The sequence below is a fragment of the Mirounga angustirostris genome, unplaced genomic scaffold (assembly GCF_029215605.1).
Source record: "Mirounga angustirostris isolate CCGP_5_RB_7025 unplaced genomic scaffold, mMirAng1.0.hap1 SCAF_3, whole genome shotgun sequence".
NCBI lineage: Eukaryota > Metazoa > Chordata > Mammalia > Carnivora > Phocidae > Mirounga > Mirounga angustirostris.
The window spans coordinates 89,620,487-89,639,968 of record NW_026991711.1 but is presented as its reverse complement, the minus strand read 5'-3'; the positions used below and the strand labels follow the sequence as shown (position 1 = coordinate 89,639,968).

Below are 19,482 nucleotides of genomic sequence, written 5' to 3'. Positions count from 1 at the left end.
AATGAGGAGGAGCTTGCCAGGCAGATGGCAAGGCAAAGGAAAAGAAAAACACACAGAGGTAAAGAGGGACATTATCTGGAGAGATGCTGAGTGTTCAGGTATGATTCAGATATGAAAAATATGTATGTGATAAAGTTGGAAAGGATAAAAAAAAAGGCTTCGTACATCAGGCTAAGAAGTTGGAATATATGGTGTAGAATTAAGGAGGCTTAGAATTTTTTTTAAGTGCTTGAGTCACATGACTGAATATGTGTTATAATACAGTAATGGCAGTGTGGAAGACAGTTGAGTAGGAAGACTGGAAAAGTGGGAACCAGTTAGAGAAAAGACAACAAAATGATGGTTTGGAATAACTGACATGGAAGAATCTTTACCCTAAGGCCCAACTCAAGGAATTCAACTAGATATTATTTGGACTTTTCAGTTTTGAGTTTCTATTTCATATTTTTTCCATTTTTATGAGTAGACACTTTTCAAGGAGGATACGAATAATAAAATGACTTACAAATGGTATGTGGTACCCTTCTGAGTATTAGAGTAGATGTGAAAATAGGGCCAACAGAGAGAAACAGAGAGAAGGTCATGTGAAGACAAAGGACATCAGAGTGATGCATCTACAAGCCAAGGAATGCCAAGATTGCCAGCATCCACCGGAAGCTAAGATGAAGCACACAAATATCCTAGCCTAGAGCCTTTAAGAAAACATTTTGCTCTTCTAGCATCCAAAACTATTGTCCAGAGAAAATAAATGTATGTTGTTTAAGAAAAAAAGAAATAAAGAAAAAAGGAAGAAAATAAGTCCAACATCTTCCAAGGGGAACTTGGCTTCTCCTTAACCTGAAGGTTTCTCTCCTCAGGCAGCTACATCCACATAGATATGTACAGAAAATCTGTCACTGACCAAGTTAAAGCCTAGGCAAATCCAACTGTAAGCTTGTCAAACCTATGTGCCTATGGGTATTTGGAGTGTGGGGTCCCAGTGGTCAGGACTGCAGGGAGAGACTGTTCTATGGGTTGTCCTATGGGGTGCACATAAGTGATACAAAGCTGTCCAGAACAGATGTAACCAAATCCTGGTAGGCTGAGTTGTCACTTTGAAGAGGCAAGGTTTTCTACTATGCTCCTGGGAGACCAGAGTTCTTTTGGCCAACATGAGGTTGTGGAGTAAAGGTGGGTGGAGGGAGAGAGGACAGTGGCAACAGCAGCCTAGAGGTAGCCCCCCACTCTTACTTCAACTCAAGAAGATCCAAGTTTGTTGTTTTTTTTTTTTTTCTGTTTTCTATAAATTTCACTTTAGATTTCATTTGAATAAAGTGTTCTATTTTGTTAAATATTTTATATTTTTAAGTAATCTTACACCCAATATGGGGCTTGAACTCACAACACTGAGGTCAAGAGTTGTACACTCTATCGACTGAACCAGCCAGGTGCCCAAAAAGTGTTCTAATTTAAAACCAATTTGAAAAACACTGGACTAACTAGATATATAAGGCAAATCCAGATGCATGGGAAAGAGATAAACCCTAAATACTAACGAGAGACAAAATGTTGAAGGCAGTTGTTGGAATCCAAACCTGAATGAATTCCCTGAAACATCAGAGCCTCAGGTGCAGGGGGATAAACTAGTGCAGACACTACTAAATTCTAGAGGGGGCCTTCAGGAATTATCCAGTTCCTTAAGCATGCCACTTGTATTCTCCAGAGGTTCTCCCAACTTTGGGCCAATAAATACCAAGGTGAAGCAGTTTCTAAGAATAATTCATTGGTCTCTGGATTTATTGAGAATATGTATCACCTAGATTTGTACTATTTCAGAGGATTTATTTCTTCAGATGTAAACATTTTCTAAGCCCCACTGAATTTGTTAGTTTGTCCTTCCTTCCTTCCTTCCTTCCTTCCTTCCTTCCTTCCTTCCTTCCTTCCTTCCTTCCTCCCTCCCTTCCTCTCCTTCCCTGCCTCCCTCCTTCCTTTAAAATTTACTGAGTATTTACTATGGTCCAGACACTAGGAATCTAAGATATGTGCAGATGTTCAAGGAGCTTACAGATTTGTGTGAAAGACAAGTGAGTATACAAATAACACAGCCCAGTACCTGTTAGGGTAGAGATGAGCACAGGGCCTGTAGGAGCAGAAGATACTGATTGCACCAAAACTCCTAAGAAATTGAGATCAATATTTCTATGGCTCTAGAAGAACTGGCTGAAGTATTTTAGACATAAACTGTGATGTTGGGGAAGCTTCAGAATACTTTGATAGACAGAATCCCTATGAGATTATTAACATGTAAGATAGATGATCGTGAGGCAGGTGTGAGAGAAGATATATAAAATAGAAGTGATTTTTAAAATGAACAAATGCACACAGAATATGTATGTAGATGAATTACTCAGGCAGTGGGATGGTAAGAGTCCAAATACCCTCAAGGAATGTGGTACTCATCACCATACCTGACACACAATTATCACATGCTAATTTAGTTTATTGGGTGGAATTAAATATGAACATGCCCAGATTCTTAGAATTGGAAGGAGTGTGGAAGAGCATGCCACCCAACAGCCCACTAATGCACACAATGTGTGTTTCCTTACCATAGGCTGGCTGTGGTCAGGTCCCCTTGCCCTACACCTGCCCATTTGCACCACCACCCGAGCTCAACTCCTCTCAGTACCAAATATGCCACTGCTACACAGCTATTATTCATATTTAAGTGATAAAAACCCAAACAATAATAGAGCAAAAAGGAGAGAGCGAACCAGGAAAACCAGCATTAGTTATAGAGGTTCTTGTATCAACTGATTCAACTGTGTATCAGTTTAATAGGCCAACCATTTTTCTTCTATTCTGGCTTAGATTATTTTACAATCTTATTTCACAGTATGTATTATGAAATTCTATGAAGAGAATTAGGAAGAAAATGAATTATAAGAAATGGTAGGAATTGGGGGCGCCTGGGTGGCTCAGTCGTTAGGCGTCTGCCTTTGGCTCAGGTCATGATCTCAGAGTCCTGGGATTGAGCCCCGCATCGGGCTCCTCGCTCTGCGGGAGGTCTGCTTCTCCCTTTCCCGCTCCCCCTGCTTGTGTTCCCTCTCTCACTGTGTCTATCTCTGTCAAATGAATAAATAAAATCTTAAAAAAAAAAAAAGAAATGGTAGGAATTGAAGAGAGAATAGAAAAGGACTCTATCTTATTAAAATTTTTCACAATCCAATTACACAATAGACTTGTGATTGTTTTATTTTCCAACCTGGAATTATGGTTTTTCATCACACACACACACACACACACACACACACACACACACTAATTTTGTACCTATACTTAGGATTTTCCATATGGACCCAGATGCTATAGTAATATAACATTTTTTAAAATTTGAATAATGAAATTTATATAGTATATATGGTGTATATATATATTAATATAGTATATAGCATATATATATATTGCTATATGTAAATACATGCTTATGCTATATACTATATACATACAGTAATATAGGATTTTTAAAAATTTGAATAATGAAAGGATTGAGACATAGATCCCTAGAAGAGAGTAATGATCAACTAAAAGATAATCTGATCACATTTTTGCATATGTTTAATTCTAATTTCTAATATTTTTTTTCAAGGAAGCTTACAGGTTCACTATCAGCTAAGCAAGGAAGAAACCCAGGTTTTCAATATTGATGCAGAGAACTTTGCCAACAGAAGGATGCACCACTTAAACATTGACCGGGAGGGAAGAGAGCTTACCATTCAGGTATCTTACTTTACTTCTTCTCATTCAGTCAAATATGCTTTGGCTGTTCAGTAAAATTTTCTGTTTCTACCCTGAGCCAAGCATACAGCCAAGTTCTGGGGATAGATATCAAGCACACTTGACTCCAGCTTTTGAAGAACTAGACAAAATTGAACTACTGAACTACAGTGTGTTCCCCTCTTGCTACCAGCATCAACATCACCTGGGACCTTGTTAGAAATGCAAGTTCTTGGGCCTTACTCAGATATACTTAATGACAACTTTTTTGCAGGGGGTAGCAGGTGATTCTGAAGCCTGATCAAATTTGATAACACTGAATTGGAGTATAAGAGGAGGACACACAGCTGAAGAGGAAATCACAAGAGACTGGCAAGGGCTAGGGGAGAAATGTGTGCAGGTGATATGGGAGCACAGATGAGGTCACTGATCTCTTCTGGGAATCAATATTTGTTTCTTGGAGAAAGTTAGGAATAAACTGAGTCATGAAGGTGAGGAGGAATTGGCTAAGAGGAGAAGAGAGGAAGAAATGCTCAGATGGTGGGTCCATGTGAGAATCAGCAAAGATGTCCAGAAAAGCAGAGTGTGTGGCAAGCACTCTGGAATTCCAGGGGTCTTGGTATAAAAGGCAGGGATCAGGTGAGGGCATATGACAACAGAGAACTGGCAGAGTCTACATCATCCTATTCAGAATCATGACTTCAAATGAGCTCTTCCATCTGCCCAGCAATTGCCTCTTATTTTTTTTTTAATTCATCACTTTTGATCTCTTAGATGATAATTTTAAACCTCCTTCTTTCCCCTTATACCCCAACAATTACAACCCCATCTTCACTTGTATGAGATGACTTTCTTTTCTTCTTTATTGTGATAACAGGTCTCATATCACACTGAAGAACATCACTCCAGCAACTTCCCCTCCCTTGTCAACATTTCCCAGTTCTGTTTGGATGGCTTCCCAAAGCATAAACATGCGAGGATTGCATTCATTAAAAACACAATTACAATACAACACAACACAACACAACACAACACAACATGACAAAAATCACTCTCTAGGTCAGGGAAGGGAACCTCTCTCTTGTCTGACTTCATGTACTGTCCCATTTTCTCTTTCAGTTTATTGCCCACATCCTTGGAAATGTTTATATATTTGGTCTTCCAATTTGCCCTTCCTTTTTTCTTAAACCAGTGAAGAATTTGTCTCTGTGCTGGACTAAAATTATACTTCTCAAGACACCAGTGATCTTACAGAATCTAACAATCTTCTCCTTACTTATCTTCCCATTGGCATTTGACGCAGTGATGCCTCTGCTCTTGAGACACATTATTATTTAGCTTGTAGGACATCAATTTCACCTGTTGTTTCTTCCGTATCTTCTGGATGCTCATTCTCTTCTCTTTTGTTGCCTTCCCATCATTGTCTGAAGTGCAGCATCCCAAGACTCATCTTCATTTCTTTTGTGTCTACACTCATTCTGTGTCTAACCTCATTCAGACTCACATCTTTAAATGCCATAGAATGCTGATTAATTAATCCCAAAGCTACATTTAACTCCAATCCTTTCTCTGAATTCCAGACCTATCATTGCCTACTTGGCATATCTTAAATGTCTATTAACCATCTTGAATGTTACATATTTCACACCGAGTTCCTGAAAATCTTTCCCCAAACATTCCCTACCCCCATAATCTTCCACACCTCAGTTAATAGCTGCTCTATTCTGGCAACTTCTCAGTCTAAACATTATGGTGTCATCTCTGATATCTCTCTTCTCTCACATACAGCATCCTGTTGATCAACAGCCTCTACCATGCCCCAGCCACCCTCATCTCTTCCTTGGATTATTACAGTTTACAGTTGCATCTTAATTGACAGATCTCTCCTTCACTTTTTGTTCCCCTACAACCTGTTCTCAACACAGCAGCCAGAGAGATCCTATTAAAACATTAATCAGATGGTTCTCTTACATCCAAACACTTCAGTGGTTTTCTTTCTCATGTAGAGTAAAAGCCAAAGACCTTGAGAAGCTTAAGGGGGTCTCCGTGACCCAGCATCCACAGCTCCATTCCCATGTTACTCCTCATCTATCAGTATTTTCTTTGACTCTACTCATGCCACTCTGGCCCCCTTGCTGTTTTCAGGGCTCTTGAACATATTTGAATATGCTTTGCTTAGAATGCTATTGTCCATATATCTACATTCCTAGTTGTACTTGCACTTCTTTCAGGACATCACTCAAAAAGCTATTCTTAATGAGAACATTTTTGATCACCTTGTTTAATACAGCGACCTAGCCCTTTGACATCCACCCTACAGTGCTTAAACACAATCTAACATTCAATATAATTTATTTATTTATCTAATTTTTTGTCTTCTCTCTCCTCTAGAGGACAGGGATTTTTTCTGTTTTTATTACCATAGAACCCCCACTTTATTAAGCAGTGCCTAACATATAGCAGGTACTCAATTAATATCTATGAATGAAATGAATAAATTCCACAAGGCTTAATTTATTATGTGGAGGAGATCAAATTGACCCTGTGGAGAAGGGAAGGGAAACCATTGGATTATAGGCAGGGGAAGTACAATTTCATTTTCAGGGGTTCACTGTGATCACTGCATGGAAATACACATTTGGGAGTGATGAGACATAAGACAGAGGCCAGTCAGAAAGAGATCATGAGGGCTTCAATTAGTGCAGTGGGTGAACCATTGACGTGGAGATGTGAAATGTCATAGAAGTAACATCAGTAGCACTGGGCAACCTTTTGGATGTGGGTTATGGGAGAAGTCAAAGTTGACTATTAGTTTTCTTGATTGAGTGGGGGTTCAAGAATAATTGTCCAATGTGTGGTAAAAAAAAAACAGTCCCTGAGTGGTTTTAATATAATAAGCTTCCCTCTAGAATTAACTCTTGAAATAGGGGGACACATCTTTGGAGAAAGTTTAGTTTGGTGCAAGATTGGAGGATAAAAGGGATGGGAATGATAACTTCTCATTTGAATGTCTTCACTGAGGTACTGATGGGACATGCAGGATGCATTCTGGTGAGTATGTGTACATATGATTCAGTTTTCCTTCTTTATATTTCTTGTATTATTTTCCACAAATGAAAGACACAAACAGGTCAGTGAGAGAACAATAAGAGGCATTTCCTTCTCTTTTCCATAAAAAGGATTTCCACCAATCAATTTAATAGTGAATGATAAACATGTTGGTTGAGAACATATTATTTCCAAAACCTTGAGGGTGCAGAAAAAAAACTGGAGCAGAGGGGTACCTGGGTGGCTCAGTCATTAAGCATCTGCCTTCGGCTCAGGTCATGATCCCAGGATCCTGGGATTGAGCCCCATGTTGGGCTCTCTGCTCAGTGAGAAACCTGCTTCTCCCTTTCCCACTTCCCTGCTTGCGTTCCCTCTCTCGCTGTCTCTCTCCCTGTCAAATAAATAAATAAAATCTTAAAAAAAAAAAAAAAAACTGGATCAGAGACTATTTTTTTAATAATTTTAAATCAGTTCATTGACACAGTAACATAATACACCTGCCTCCTTGATAGTCCCACCCCTCTTTTCCTGTCTATATTTTCCATCCTTCCTGCTTAGAACAAACTGTTCAGTAAAAACAGAAAAGGATAGGCTCCTACTACATCTCCCGTCCTGCCCTTAGGCCCTGTGAATCAGAATTGATTAGAGAGAGAGGGGAGTTGGCATCACCATACTCAACCAACCAGAGGCATCCAGTACCTAAAAACAGATTCCCTCATAACCCCCAGGCCTTGAGTTGCTATTCTCCCTCCTGTCTTTCTTTGTGATGCTAAGAAGGAGGTCATGGGGACTGGGCCTGCAATCAGGAGCAAGTATTCCTGGAGATGATTTGAGAATTGTAATTTGGCTAGTGTTTTTTAAGGTACAAGTGCCCCCCAAAATGCCCTGGTGGTGGAGGTGAACTTCAGTGTTCCTATTTGAAATGCATACGTGACATTAAACAGATAAAGCCAGTTTACCAAAATGCCAGCTCATGAAGAAGGAGGTGGTAGGAACTTTTGAAACAAAGTAATTACTTCCTTTTTTCTCCAGAGATGAAGATCCTGAGGTCAGTAGAGGTATCCCTATAGGACTTGAGTGTGAATTTGTGCTCCACTACTTACATTATGTGATCTAAGACCATTACTCACTTTTCTGAGCTTCAGTCTATTGCTTTATTAAAAAAAAAAAAAAAGACAGGTGCCTGGGTGGCTCAGTCGTTAAGCCTTTGCCCTCGGTTCAGGTCATGATCCCAGGGTCCTGGGATCCAGCTCCACATCGGGCTTCCTGCTCCACAGGAAGCCTGCTTCTCCCTCTCCCTCTCCCCCTGCTTGTGTTCCCTCTCTTGCTGTGTCTCTCTCTGTCAAATAAATAAATAAAATTTTTTTTTTTTTTTAAAAAGAGGGGGGATGCAAACTGAGCTCAGTCGGTTTTTGAAAGAACATAGCTAAAAGACCAAGCATGAAGCCTGCCATGTAGGACTTATTCAAAAAAAGTTTGTTCCATTTTCTTCTTTTTTCCATCCCATTTAACAACTTGACAAGACCACTGGGCATCCTAGATTCTGAGATCAACAAAGCTTCTCTAAGGCCAGATTTCAAACTTTAGACATCCAATAGTTATAAAAGACTACAGACAATTTTTCACCCCTTACCATCCCACCAATTATAATTAAAAACAAAAACAATACTAAACCATAAAAACAAATAAAAGGAAATATGACAAAATAATGTATTTCCCACTGAATACCTCAATGATTGCAATAGCCCATATTATAAATGTTGAAGGCCTGAAAATAAGTATCTCTAGTACACCCTTCTTTTTTGTTTGTGTGCTTTTGTCCTATGAATTTGCTAAGTTTTTTCAAATTGGTAACCCAGCACCTGAACCAGTCCTGATGCTAGGTGCCCATATTCCATGTTAGTGCTGGAACCCATCCCCCAACTATCCATAGTCCAGCAGTAGCCTCAAGTATCGTTTGAGTCATCTTTCCTTCCTCTCCAAATACTCATGTTTTTCTAAAAACTTCCTTAACTGGGTGTCATTTGCCACCTTCTCTCCTTCATTAGTCATCGGGTTTAAGTGCTAACAACTAGGTAAGTTCCCACGAAACAGAATAGCAGGATAGGGATGACTCAGCTACTTGAACAGTGAGCTCTCCCATGTGTGACATTTGAGCATGGAACTGTCAAGGTTCAGGAACAACTTGCATAAGGAGCTGATCTTATGGACCCTGGGGAGCAGGTGAGGGGCAGAATCTAGGGGAATCTCAGCTCAACCTTCTACTGTTCTCAACTCCACAGGGAATTCCCACTCATTTCAGCATCCTCTCCAACCTGGGCAAGAGCACAGGAGGGGAAGACCCTGCCCCTACTGGAAGGGGAAGTTTTAGAGAGTAGAAGAGGCAGGAAAGAGCTCTGAAGTAGGGCAGAAAGAAAACTCCTTCAGGGCAAGGACTGAATCTGAATCCATGAGCATTAAACAAATTGTGGATGGGCACCATGAGGACCAAAAACCCTATGTTGTACCTAAAGGTGTAGGGGCTACCAGGCAGTGATAACCATCCTGGTGATGTGACTGACTATGTCCCCATAGCCCCAAGATAGAAAGGGAATCAATACAAGATGTTTATTTATTCACCCAACAAACCCACATTAGGAGTTACTTTGCCAGTTTCTGTAAAAGGTCCTAAAGAAAACATATATTGCTAAAATGTCTGAATTCTTAAAGGGCCAATAGTTTAGTGAAGGTGGGAGGGAGAAAGAGAGAGAAGCAGATCATTATAACGCAGCACTTTAAATTCAAAGTTAGGGGCAGGAAAAAAAAAAAAAAGCCACCGTGAATGTAGAGAAGAGTGTCACCTGATCTAACCAAGACATCAAGGAAAGCTTTCTGGATGAGGTAGACTCATGGAGCACTTAGAATAGTGTTTGGCACATAGTAGATTCTCAGATGTTTGTTGATGAGTTTTGTTGAAAGCCAGAAGTAAAAACATACAATGATTGTCTACGAGTTGCTCAGATATCTAGAGAGGTGTGGACGAGTAAAGCAAACACCATAAAGAGTGATGGGTGGAAAAAAAAAAAAAAAGAGTGATGGGTGGGTCACATGACAAAGGGACACTGCTTTGTGACACTGTCTGGCCCTGGCCAAGTTATTGATCTCTAAGATATCAGTTCCTTAGGCAGTTCCTTAGTCTGTAAAAAATAGGTAATAATGCCTATTTCACAGTATTATCGGGAGGCATATATTTTAAAAGATGTTTCAATATGATGTCTCATACATACCAAGAATTCAATACATAGCAAATATTATTCCAGTCTCATTTCATAAATGAAATAGTAATGAGGTATCTAATCATGCACCAGAAGTCATAGCCAGTGACTTCTCTCACAGCAGAAACTGCTACAGAACCCAGAGGATTCTAGGGAATGGTTAATCTGAGCAGAAGTGGGTGGAGGGACCGTGGGATCTAGGAAAACTGAGTATTAATCCTGGGTTAGCTGCTCCCAAGTGGAAAGTGGGGCTGGGCATACAGTTTTAAAGATTCATAATTACCTATTCACATCATGTGAATGTTCAGTGTAGAGCCTAGAAGAAATTGCAGATTTGACTAGACCAAAAAGGCTGGGAATGGATGGGTAACACTGTCTTGGAATGAGGAGGAGTGGAAGAAGGGGATAGAGCTGGGATTAGCAGTAGGCCAGAAAAGGAGGGTGCCCTAAAGGATTATCCTGGAAATAAAGTCCTAAAGAATTCCAGTGGTGGCTTTTGCTTACCCCTGTGAGGGGTGCTTATCAGGTGTTCATGTTGGTGGCAACTGTTCTGCTAGCCTATCCTCCCCAGGGTCCAACTTTTTGTCAAACTGACATATTTGCTCAGGAAAATCCCCCTATCCACACCCGAATAGGACCAGGTTAAAATTAGTGTAGCAACGGAGGCAGCAAGGGCCAAATGGGGAGAAGGAAGAAATGGGGAATGAGTGTGTGCTTTCCTTTCAATGTCAGTCCTGCACAGCGTGGCCCCAAGAAGGCTTCATTTGTTTGCTTGTTTGCAGCAAAGAACTTGGTGAGAAAATCTCAGTGGGGAGATAAATACCTGTCTAAAGCTGTACAGAATTTCCCAGGGAGAAGACTTGTATGAAAGCCTTTATTTAACCAAGAGGGAAGAAAGGAATATTTTGTGTGCATTGTGGGAGAATTAACAAGACATTTCTCATCTCTCCAGAGAGAAAGTCCCAAAGAGGAATCTGCTCTGTGTGTGTTTCCAAGCTCTTTCCAGATGGGAGGGTTTTATGCCCTTTACTTACAGACCTCTGCTGATGTACCTTTGTTTTCTGTTTTCCTGCAGGTGGATCAGCAACTGCGACTCAGTTACAACTTCTCCCCAGAAGTCGAATTCAGGGCCATACGGTCACTCACCTTGGGCAAAGTCAAAGGTTTGTTCCTGTCCATTCCTTTCCAGTGGGCTTTGTTGAAATCAATGAAGAAATAAATAATTTCCATTGAGCTGGTTGGCGATTCAAATCTGGAAGCTCTTGCTCCTATAACATGTAAGATCTAAAACCAAGGTTTCTGGTATAGGACTTGCTGAGATATATATGTGGCAGGGTTTGGGGCTGGCATTTATATCTACTTCATAGAAGCCTGAGTAAGGCATATTAACATAGAAGTTGAATAAAATAATTGTTTACTTACTAATTAATTGATTTTAGATGTTTATTTTTTTACTTAAATTTTCTTAATTTTTACTTAAAGAAATTAAGGATTTGGGCTATCCAGTTATTGGATTGCTCAAATGCTTAATCTCTTCATTAATTCTTCACCAATTGAAAGAGGATTGAAATCTCCTATAATAGTGGATTTTCTTTTTTTTTCTACCAGAAGTTCTGTGAATTTTCATCTTATATACAATGAGGGTCTTTAAGAAATTTTTGTATCTTGATGAGTTGAACACTTTTTTTTTCATACTGAAGTGATCTTTTTAAATTAATTTCTCCTTGGAGTTAAGTCTGTTTTGTCTGTTATTAGTAAATCGGATTCATTTGTGTGGTCTATCTTTTCCCATATATTTCCTTTCAATTTTTCTTTTTCTTCCCTTTTTTTCTTTCTTATTCTTTTTAAATTCAAGTATAATGAATATGCATGCAGTGTTATATCCTTTTTAAGTGTGCAATATAATGATTCAGCAATTCTGTACATTGCTCAGTGCTCATCACGATAAGCATACTTTTGGTGTTTTTTTTTAAGATTTATTTATTTGAGAGAGAAAGAGAGACAGAGAAAGCACAAGCAGGGGCAGGGGTAGAGGGAGAGGGAGAGAATCTCAAGCAGACTGAGCAGGGAGCTTTATGTAAAGTTTTATCTCAGGACCCTGAGATCATGACCTGAGCCGATATCAAGAATCAGATGCTTAACTCACTGAGCCACCCAGACACCCCATGATTAGCATATTCCTAATCTTTCTTTTTCTTTAGGCCTGTGTGTAATCTTGTGAAGAACATATATATGGCTGGATTTTGTACTTTATCCAGTCTGACCATCTTTGGGTTATAAATTGGCGAATGTAAGCCTCTCTACATTTTGGGGTTGCTTGTATGGCTGGATTTGTCTCTGTTTCCTTATTTTCTATTCATTCAACTTTTTTGGGCATTTTGAACCAGAATGCATTTAACACTGGAAATGAGTTGCTTGCAAAATTGTGGCACCCCTTCCAGTATTGGTAAATTCTTGTTGCAGTCTTTTGGAATGACTATTCAGCAGTTGTGAGGGGATTTATGGGAAGCTATTAGCTCTGGGGCCATCACTGATGAGAGGCTAGAGTCCAGAAGCCCCTGAGGCCCCAGTCCTGCAGTACTCCTCCCCAGGAAGCAGGAAAGGTCTCTGAAAAGTGATGGAAGAAGACACCTCATGTTACCATGATTTTACTTGCCAGTAGAAACAGCTGAAGAGGCATAAAAATGACTCCTGTCTCACTGCAGCCTTCCAGATGCATAAACTTATTTAATTTCCAGAACATTATGCACGTCCAGAAACCCAGCTGCAGTCAGGTCCGGAAAATGTCAATTTTAGCTTCCAAAATGGCAGTTGAATGAGCCAGTCACCACTGACCAACCTCTGGATTGAATTTTGTGTGTTTTCTTATTTTCATCCCCCCTCCTATTAATAATCATTTTATGTTGACACCATTATTGTTATTATTGTTGTTGTTATTTATTTATTTATTTATTTATTTATTTATTTATTTAGAGAGAGAGAGAGAGTGCAAGTGGGGGTGGGGAAGGGCAGAGGGAGAGAGAGAAAGAGAATCCCAAGCAAAATCCAAGCTGAGCTCAGAGACTAACATGGGGCTAAATCTCACAACCCCAGTATCAGACCCAGGCAGAAATCAAGGGTTAAACACTTAAGGACTGAGCCACTCAAGTGCCCTGACACTATTATTTTGATTTAATAATGCAGTCACTAATTTACTTGTTCCTCAATCCTTCATATACTTCATAATTTTCTACTTACTATAAGGTTTAATTTCCTTCTTTCTGAAGTAAATCCTTATGAGTTTCTTTGTCTAAGTGTCCGTTCATCTGATAAAGGACTTTATTTCACCTTTATTAATGGAAGATAATTTTGCTAGACATACAATTCAATAATAAAGGATATTTTCCTTCTGATATTGAATTATTCAGGTATGTGATGGAGCTAGCTCACACTAGCACATAGGAACCTGTTATACACATCTGTGCCCAATTCTGCATTCACTGATACAATCCAGTTTGAAACTGGATAAACTCAGAGTGTTTATGGAAATCAGAAATGCTACAGGTCTCTCCCACTATTAAGGGGTCAGATTTAAATCCTCACCAGCACATCACTCTAGTCTTCTGTCTTTTGCTATTACTGTTGAAAAGTTGGCTGTCAGTCTGTCCTGCCTTTGAAAGTGCTCTGATCATCCCCACCCCCAACACCCACACGCTACTTTTAAGGTCCTCTTTTTTATTTAGGTGTTTTGCAGTTTTATAGCCTTGTGTCTGATAGTATATTTCTTTTAAAGTATCTCCTTTGATGTGTGTGTTTCCTGTTTGTATCTATTTATTAGCTCTTATGTATCTATCTATAGCATATGTACTATCCACATGTATCCATGTATTAATTCTCAAAAATTCTCAGCATGTCAAATCAGACTTCTTTCTTACTCTCTCTATTCAATTATTTTAGACCTGCACTAGGTAAATCTTACATTTTCCATTTTTATCTTCATGTTTCTTACTGTACTTTTATAATAAATATCATTATTATTAATATTTTTGTCTATCTTGCATTCCGGGCAATGTATTGGTTTTCCCATCTTCAAATTCACTAATTCTCTCTTCAACTCTCCCTAATATCTCATTAAACCCAGTCATTGAGACATTTTGCATTGATTATCATTTTATTTCTAAAAGTTTTTATTTGTTCTTTTTCAAACACATCTATTTAGTCTGTTGTTCTCACCCATTTTACTGTTTCTATATTTTTATGTCTAATTGTTATGTTAATAGCTATTGAACATTTTGCCTCTGATAATCCCAATATCTGAAGTCTGTAGGGGTCTAAATCTGTGATTTTTGGTTTTCTACTCCTTTCCTATGGTTCCTTGTTCTCATGTGTGTGTGTCTGTGTGTGTGTCTGTATGTGTGTGAACACGTATTTTGTTGAAATTAATTTGTAGAAACACTGATGATCAAAAATTCGGAAGCCTTCTTCTAGGCAAAATTTGCATTTAATCCTACCAGTACCAAGAGGTGCTACCAATTTAGGATTATTTTAAGTTCTCGCTTTTTTTTTTCCTTTCGGAAAAGAGAGTGAGTATAAGTTTGAGCTGCAGACCTGAATGAGAGCAAGCCTATGACTGAAGTTTCAGCAGAAATGTTGTACTATGAATATCATATGTCATGTTATTACTTTTGTTACCTTTTTTTTTTTTTTTTTACAATTCAAAGCTGCATCAGAAGTGGACAGATTTTATGTTTAATCCCTTTGCTGTTAGGTGATATTCTTTTTTAGTCTCCTTTTCACTAAAACTTCATGTGAGAGTCTCAGATTCAACATCTGCACTTGGAAAGGGCTCAAGGCTTGGATTTCTATTCTTCTACAAGCTGGTACAAGTATTTCTGCATGATACAACCCTAATATTGGTTTATGGCTCACTGTCTTGGTTTTGTCCTCCTAAAACTTATGATTCTTTGTTCCTGAAGTTCAGTGAGACAGTAAAAGTATGTTTGTTGATTTTAATGAAGCAGAATTACATTTTAGAATATCTAGTCTATTATATGTTCTATGCTACATAAATATATATTGATTCATGTCATCCTCACTTCAGCCAAATCAGAAGAATCTTGGGAGGAAAGATAATTAGGGCTGCATGACCACAAAACTCAGCTATTTTTCATAGCATCTGCTTTGTGCAATGGAAGTTCTAGAAACATCCACTTGTTTAAACAGTGTCTCTCCATTAGTTTTGTCACCACGTAGGATGTAACTGTGGTCTTCCCATCTTTTGAATTAAATTCATAATATGTGAGACCAAAAATGTAAAACTCTAACTAAAGATACTAAATTTCTGATGGATACCTTGTCATTTTGTTTTGGGTACTTTGTGAGGAAAGATTGGAAAGAACTTGGTTAAGTTGAGGAATAATACTCAGTAGAATTTTTTCTTTGCGCTTATGTTTGGGGACGCCTGACAGCTGGCATCCCTCCCCATCCAAACTGCTATTGCAGACAGGACTCCCAATTAACCTCACCACTTCTGGTTTATTAGAAGTCTCTAGGTGGAGGTGAAGGAGATGATATGAACATCAACTTCATTATTAAGGAGGGACACTAATCCTGGGAATTTGTTGGGATTAAGCCTTATGCATCAGAAAGAGTATGGTGTAGGGATTCAGGATACGGGAAGGGATGGTACAGAAATGGGTGAGTGGAATTGATGGCAAATGAAACCCTACTCCACAATTTTATTTTATTTTATTATTTTATTTATTTATTTATTTATTTATTTATTTATTTATTTATTTATTTAATCACCATACATTACATCATTAGTTTTTTTTTTAAACTTTTTTTTATTCTTATGTTAATCCCCATACATTACATCATTAGTTTTAGATGAAGTGTTCCATGATTCATTGTTTGTGCACAACACCCAGTGCTCCATGCAGAACGTGCCCTCCTCAATAGCCACCACCAGGCCAACCCATCCTCCCACCCCCCTCCCCTCTAGAACCCTGTTTGTTTTTCAGAGTCCATTGTCTCTCATGGTTCGTCTACCCGTCCGATTTCCCCCGCTTCATTCTTCCCCTCCCGCTACCTTCTTCTTCTTCTTCTTTTTTTTTTTTCTCAACATATATTGCATTATTTGTTTCAGAGGTACAGATCTGAGATTCAACAGTCTTGCACAATTCACAGCGCTTACCAGAGCACATACCCTCCCCAGTGTCTATCACCCAGTCACCCCATCCCTCCCACCCCACCCCCCACTCCAACAACCCTCAGTTTGATTCCTGCGATTAAGAATTCCTCATATCAGTGAGATCATATGATACATGTCTTTCTCTTTTTGACTTATTTCACTCAACATAATACCCTCCAGTTCCATCCACGTCATTGCAAATGGCAAGATCTCATTCCTTTTGTATATATATATATACCACATCTTCTTTATCCAGTCATCTGTCGTACATCATTAGTTTTTGTGTAGTGTTCCATGATTCATTGTTTGCAGATAACACCCAGTGCTCCATGCAGTATGTGCCCTCTTTAATACCCATCACCAGGCTAACCAGCCTGGCTAACCCATCCCCCACCCCCCTCCCCTCTAGAACCCTCAGTTTTTTCTCAGAGTCCATAGTCTCTCATGGTTCATCTCCTCCTCTGATTCTCCCCCCTTCATTCTTCCCTTCCTATCTTTTTTTTTTTTTTTAAGATTTTATTTATTTGACAGAGAGAGAGACAGCTAGAGAGGGAACACAAGCAGGGGGAGTGGGAGAGGGAGAAGCAGGCTTCCCGCCGAGCAGGGAGCCTGATGCAGGGCTTGATCCCAGGACCCTGGGATCGTGACCTGAGCCGAAGGCAGACGCTTAACCACTGAGCCACCCAGGCGCCCCCTGCTATCTTATTTTATTTTATTTTATTTTTACATATAATGTATTACTTGTTTCAGAGGTACAGGTCTGTGATTCAACAGTCTTACACAATTCACAGTGCCCACCATAGCACATACCCTCCCCAATGTCTATCACCCAGCCACCCCATCCCTCCCCACCCCCCACCACTCCAGCAACCCTCAGTTTGTTTCCTGAGATTAAGAATTCCTCATATCAGTGAGGTCATATGATATATGTCTTTCTCTGATTGACTTATTTAGCTCAGCATAACACTCTCCAGTTCCATCCACGTCGTTGCAAATGGCAAGATTTCATTCCTTTTGATGGCTGCATAATATTCCATTGTGTGTGTATATATATATACCACATCTTCTTTATCCATTCATCTGTCAATGGATACCTTGGCTCTTTCCATAGTTTGGCTATTGTGCACATTGCTGCTAAAAACATCGGGGTGCACGTACCCCTTCGGATCCCTACATTTGTATCTTTGTGGTAAATACCCAGTAATGCAATTGCTGGATTGTATGGTAGCTCTATTTTCAACTTTTTGAGGAACCTCCATACTGTTTTCCAGAGTGGCTGCACCAGCTTGCATTCCCACCAACAGTCCTACTCCACAATTTTAGAAGAGCCTAGCAATTTAGAAGAGCCTAGCACTCTGTTGGACATTTTCAACTCTAAAGCAAGGATGTATATGCAAGCATTTTTCATAGTAGATTTTCAAGTGCAGTAAATCTATTGCTTCAGTATCACTAGTAGTATTCCATAAGATACAAGAACAAGTTGTTGTTGTTTTCATTTCATATATATATATATATATATAGTGAGTAAAAAAATGTTCTTTCCTGAGAATTCCTGTGATGCAGGGACTAGTGTCTGAAAATAACATATAATCATTGACATTAAAAACTGCACTGCATGGGCGCCTGGGTGGCTCAGTTGGTTAAGCGACTGCCTTCGGCTCAGGTCATGATCCTGGAGTCCCGGGATCGAGTCCCGCATCGGGCTTCCTGCTCGGCAGGGAGCCTGCTTCTCCCTCTGACCCTCCACCCTCTCATGTGCTCTCTGTCTCTCTCATTCTCTCTGCCTCAAATAAATAAATAAAATCTCTAAAAAAAAAAAAAACTGCATTGCAGATGCTCACCTCTGGTAAGTTATGGGATATTGCTAGGTTTCTTCCTGGGTTTACTGACACTGTTTGACTTTTAAGGAAGATTATTTAGCTTGGTTCTATTGCATCAATGGGTTTCAGAGAAATTAACATTAAAAAGAGAAAAAGAGAGAGTATGTATTTAGGCAAGCCACCCTTTTGGACAAGATCATCTGTTTCTGGAAAATAATTCTTTAGAAAACATAGAAATGCATTCTTTAGATTCAAATAGTGTGACTTATCTGTGTGTTTCTAAGTCTCTGTCTGACTTGGCCCGAGTTAGAGAGGGTATGGTCATCAGACAGATTTAGGAATTCAAAAACCTTTAAACTTCTAAGAAAAATCACCTATTTTGGTTTCAGTTTTGTTTTAATGTACTTTTTTTTCTGGTCCTGGCTTTCCCTAATTTATTGTGCCAGAATATATCATTAAATTTGATTGTAACATTAAAAAAAAAACTATTTTTGGTAGAACTAATAATTAAGAAATATTATTATTATTATTATTATTTTCTTCCCAAGAGGAGCCTTCTTAACTGTACTACAGATTTAGGAAGTAACTACTTTTTAAAATATGGAAACATGTTAAAATTTAAGTGGAATGAAATCATAGCACTGCCTTTATACCATAGCCACCAGATACTGAATAGGAATTAACAGGAGACTTGCACTCAGGGCATGCTTATAAGGTTGTCTGTGTTTGAAGCCAACATAATTCCATGCCTACTTGCCAATTTGAAAGGCCAAAGTTCACACCTGACAGAGTCATTATTCTTGTGGTCTGATGGCTGCTTGCCCACGTAGCTTCAAAGTTCAGTTGGTCCTAAGACGCAATACAGAAATTGGAAGAATTCCTTCTCAACCTTCATAAAACCTAGCTAATCTGGAAATTACAGGGCTAGCCGTGAGCACTTGCAGATGCTTTTTGGTCTATTAAAATGGAGTGAGTTTTAACTGCATCTATAAAGCAGGGTTCTTGAATTCTTCCAAATCCCTCAGTTTTTTTGTTTGTTTGTTTTTTTGAATTTCAAGCACATTGTTGAATGAATGCCCTCATTATTGTTATGTTAAATTATTTCTCAGGCATCTTATAGAAGGTGAATTATGGCTGCCATTTTTAGAAAGCACAGCAGAATTTATCCATATAAATGAAAGGTGGGTACTTCAAAGTACTCATTTTGGAAGACTGCATACACCCTCATTTCTTTTTTGATTTTGTAGAGTTGGGTTCCCCTTATGATTCAAATCTGGTAGAGTTGATATTAAACTGAGAAGCAAAGTTAAAAAGTGAAAGATGCTCAGCTTTTCAGAGGCAAAGTGACACATGTTTGGTTCTCTGTTCTGTAATTGCTGTCATGTGACCACGGGGAAGTTGTCCAATCTGTCTGTAGTTCCTCATCAGTAAA

General features: G+C 39.0%; 1 protein-coding gene across 1 annotated transcript in view; it reads left to right on the top strand.

The window, feature by feature from the left end:
* CNTNAP5 (contactin associated protein family member 5) overlaps nt 1-19,482 on the top strand; it is an 819,371-nt gene that overhangs the window by 760,731 nt on the left and 39,158 nt on the right. The window contains exons 20-21 of the mRNA XM_064586403.1: nt 3,629-3,759; nt 11,134-11,221. Coding sequence (XP_064442473.1) covers nt 3,629-3,759; nt 11,134-11,221 — 219 coding nt within the window. The remainder of the gene's footprint in view (nt 1-3,628; nt 3,760-11,133; nt 11,222-19,482) is intronic.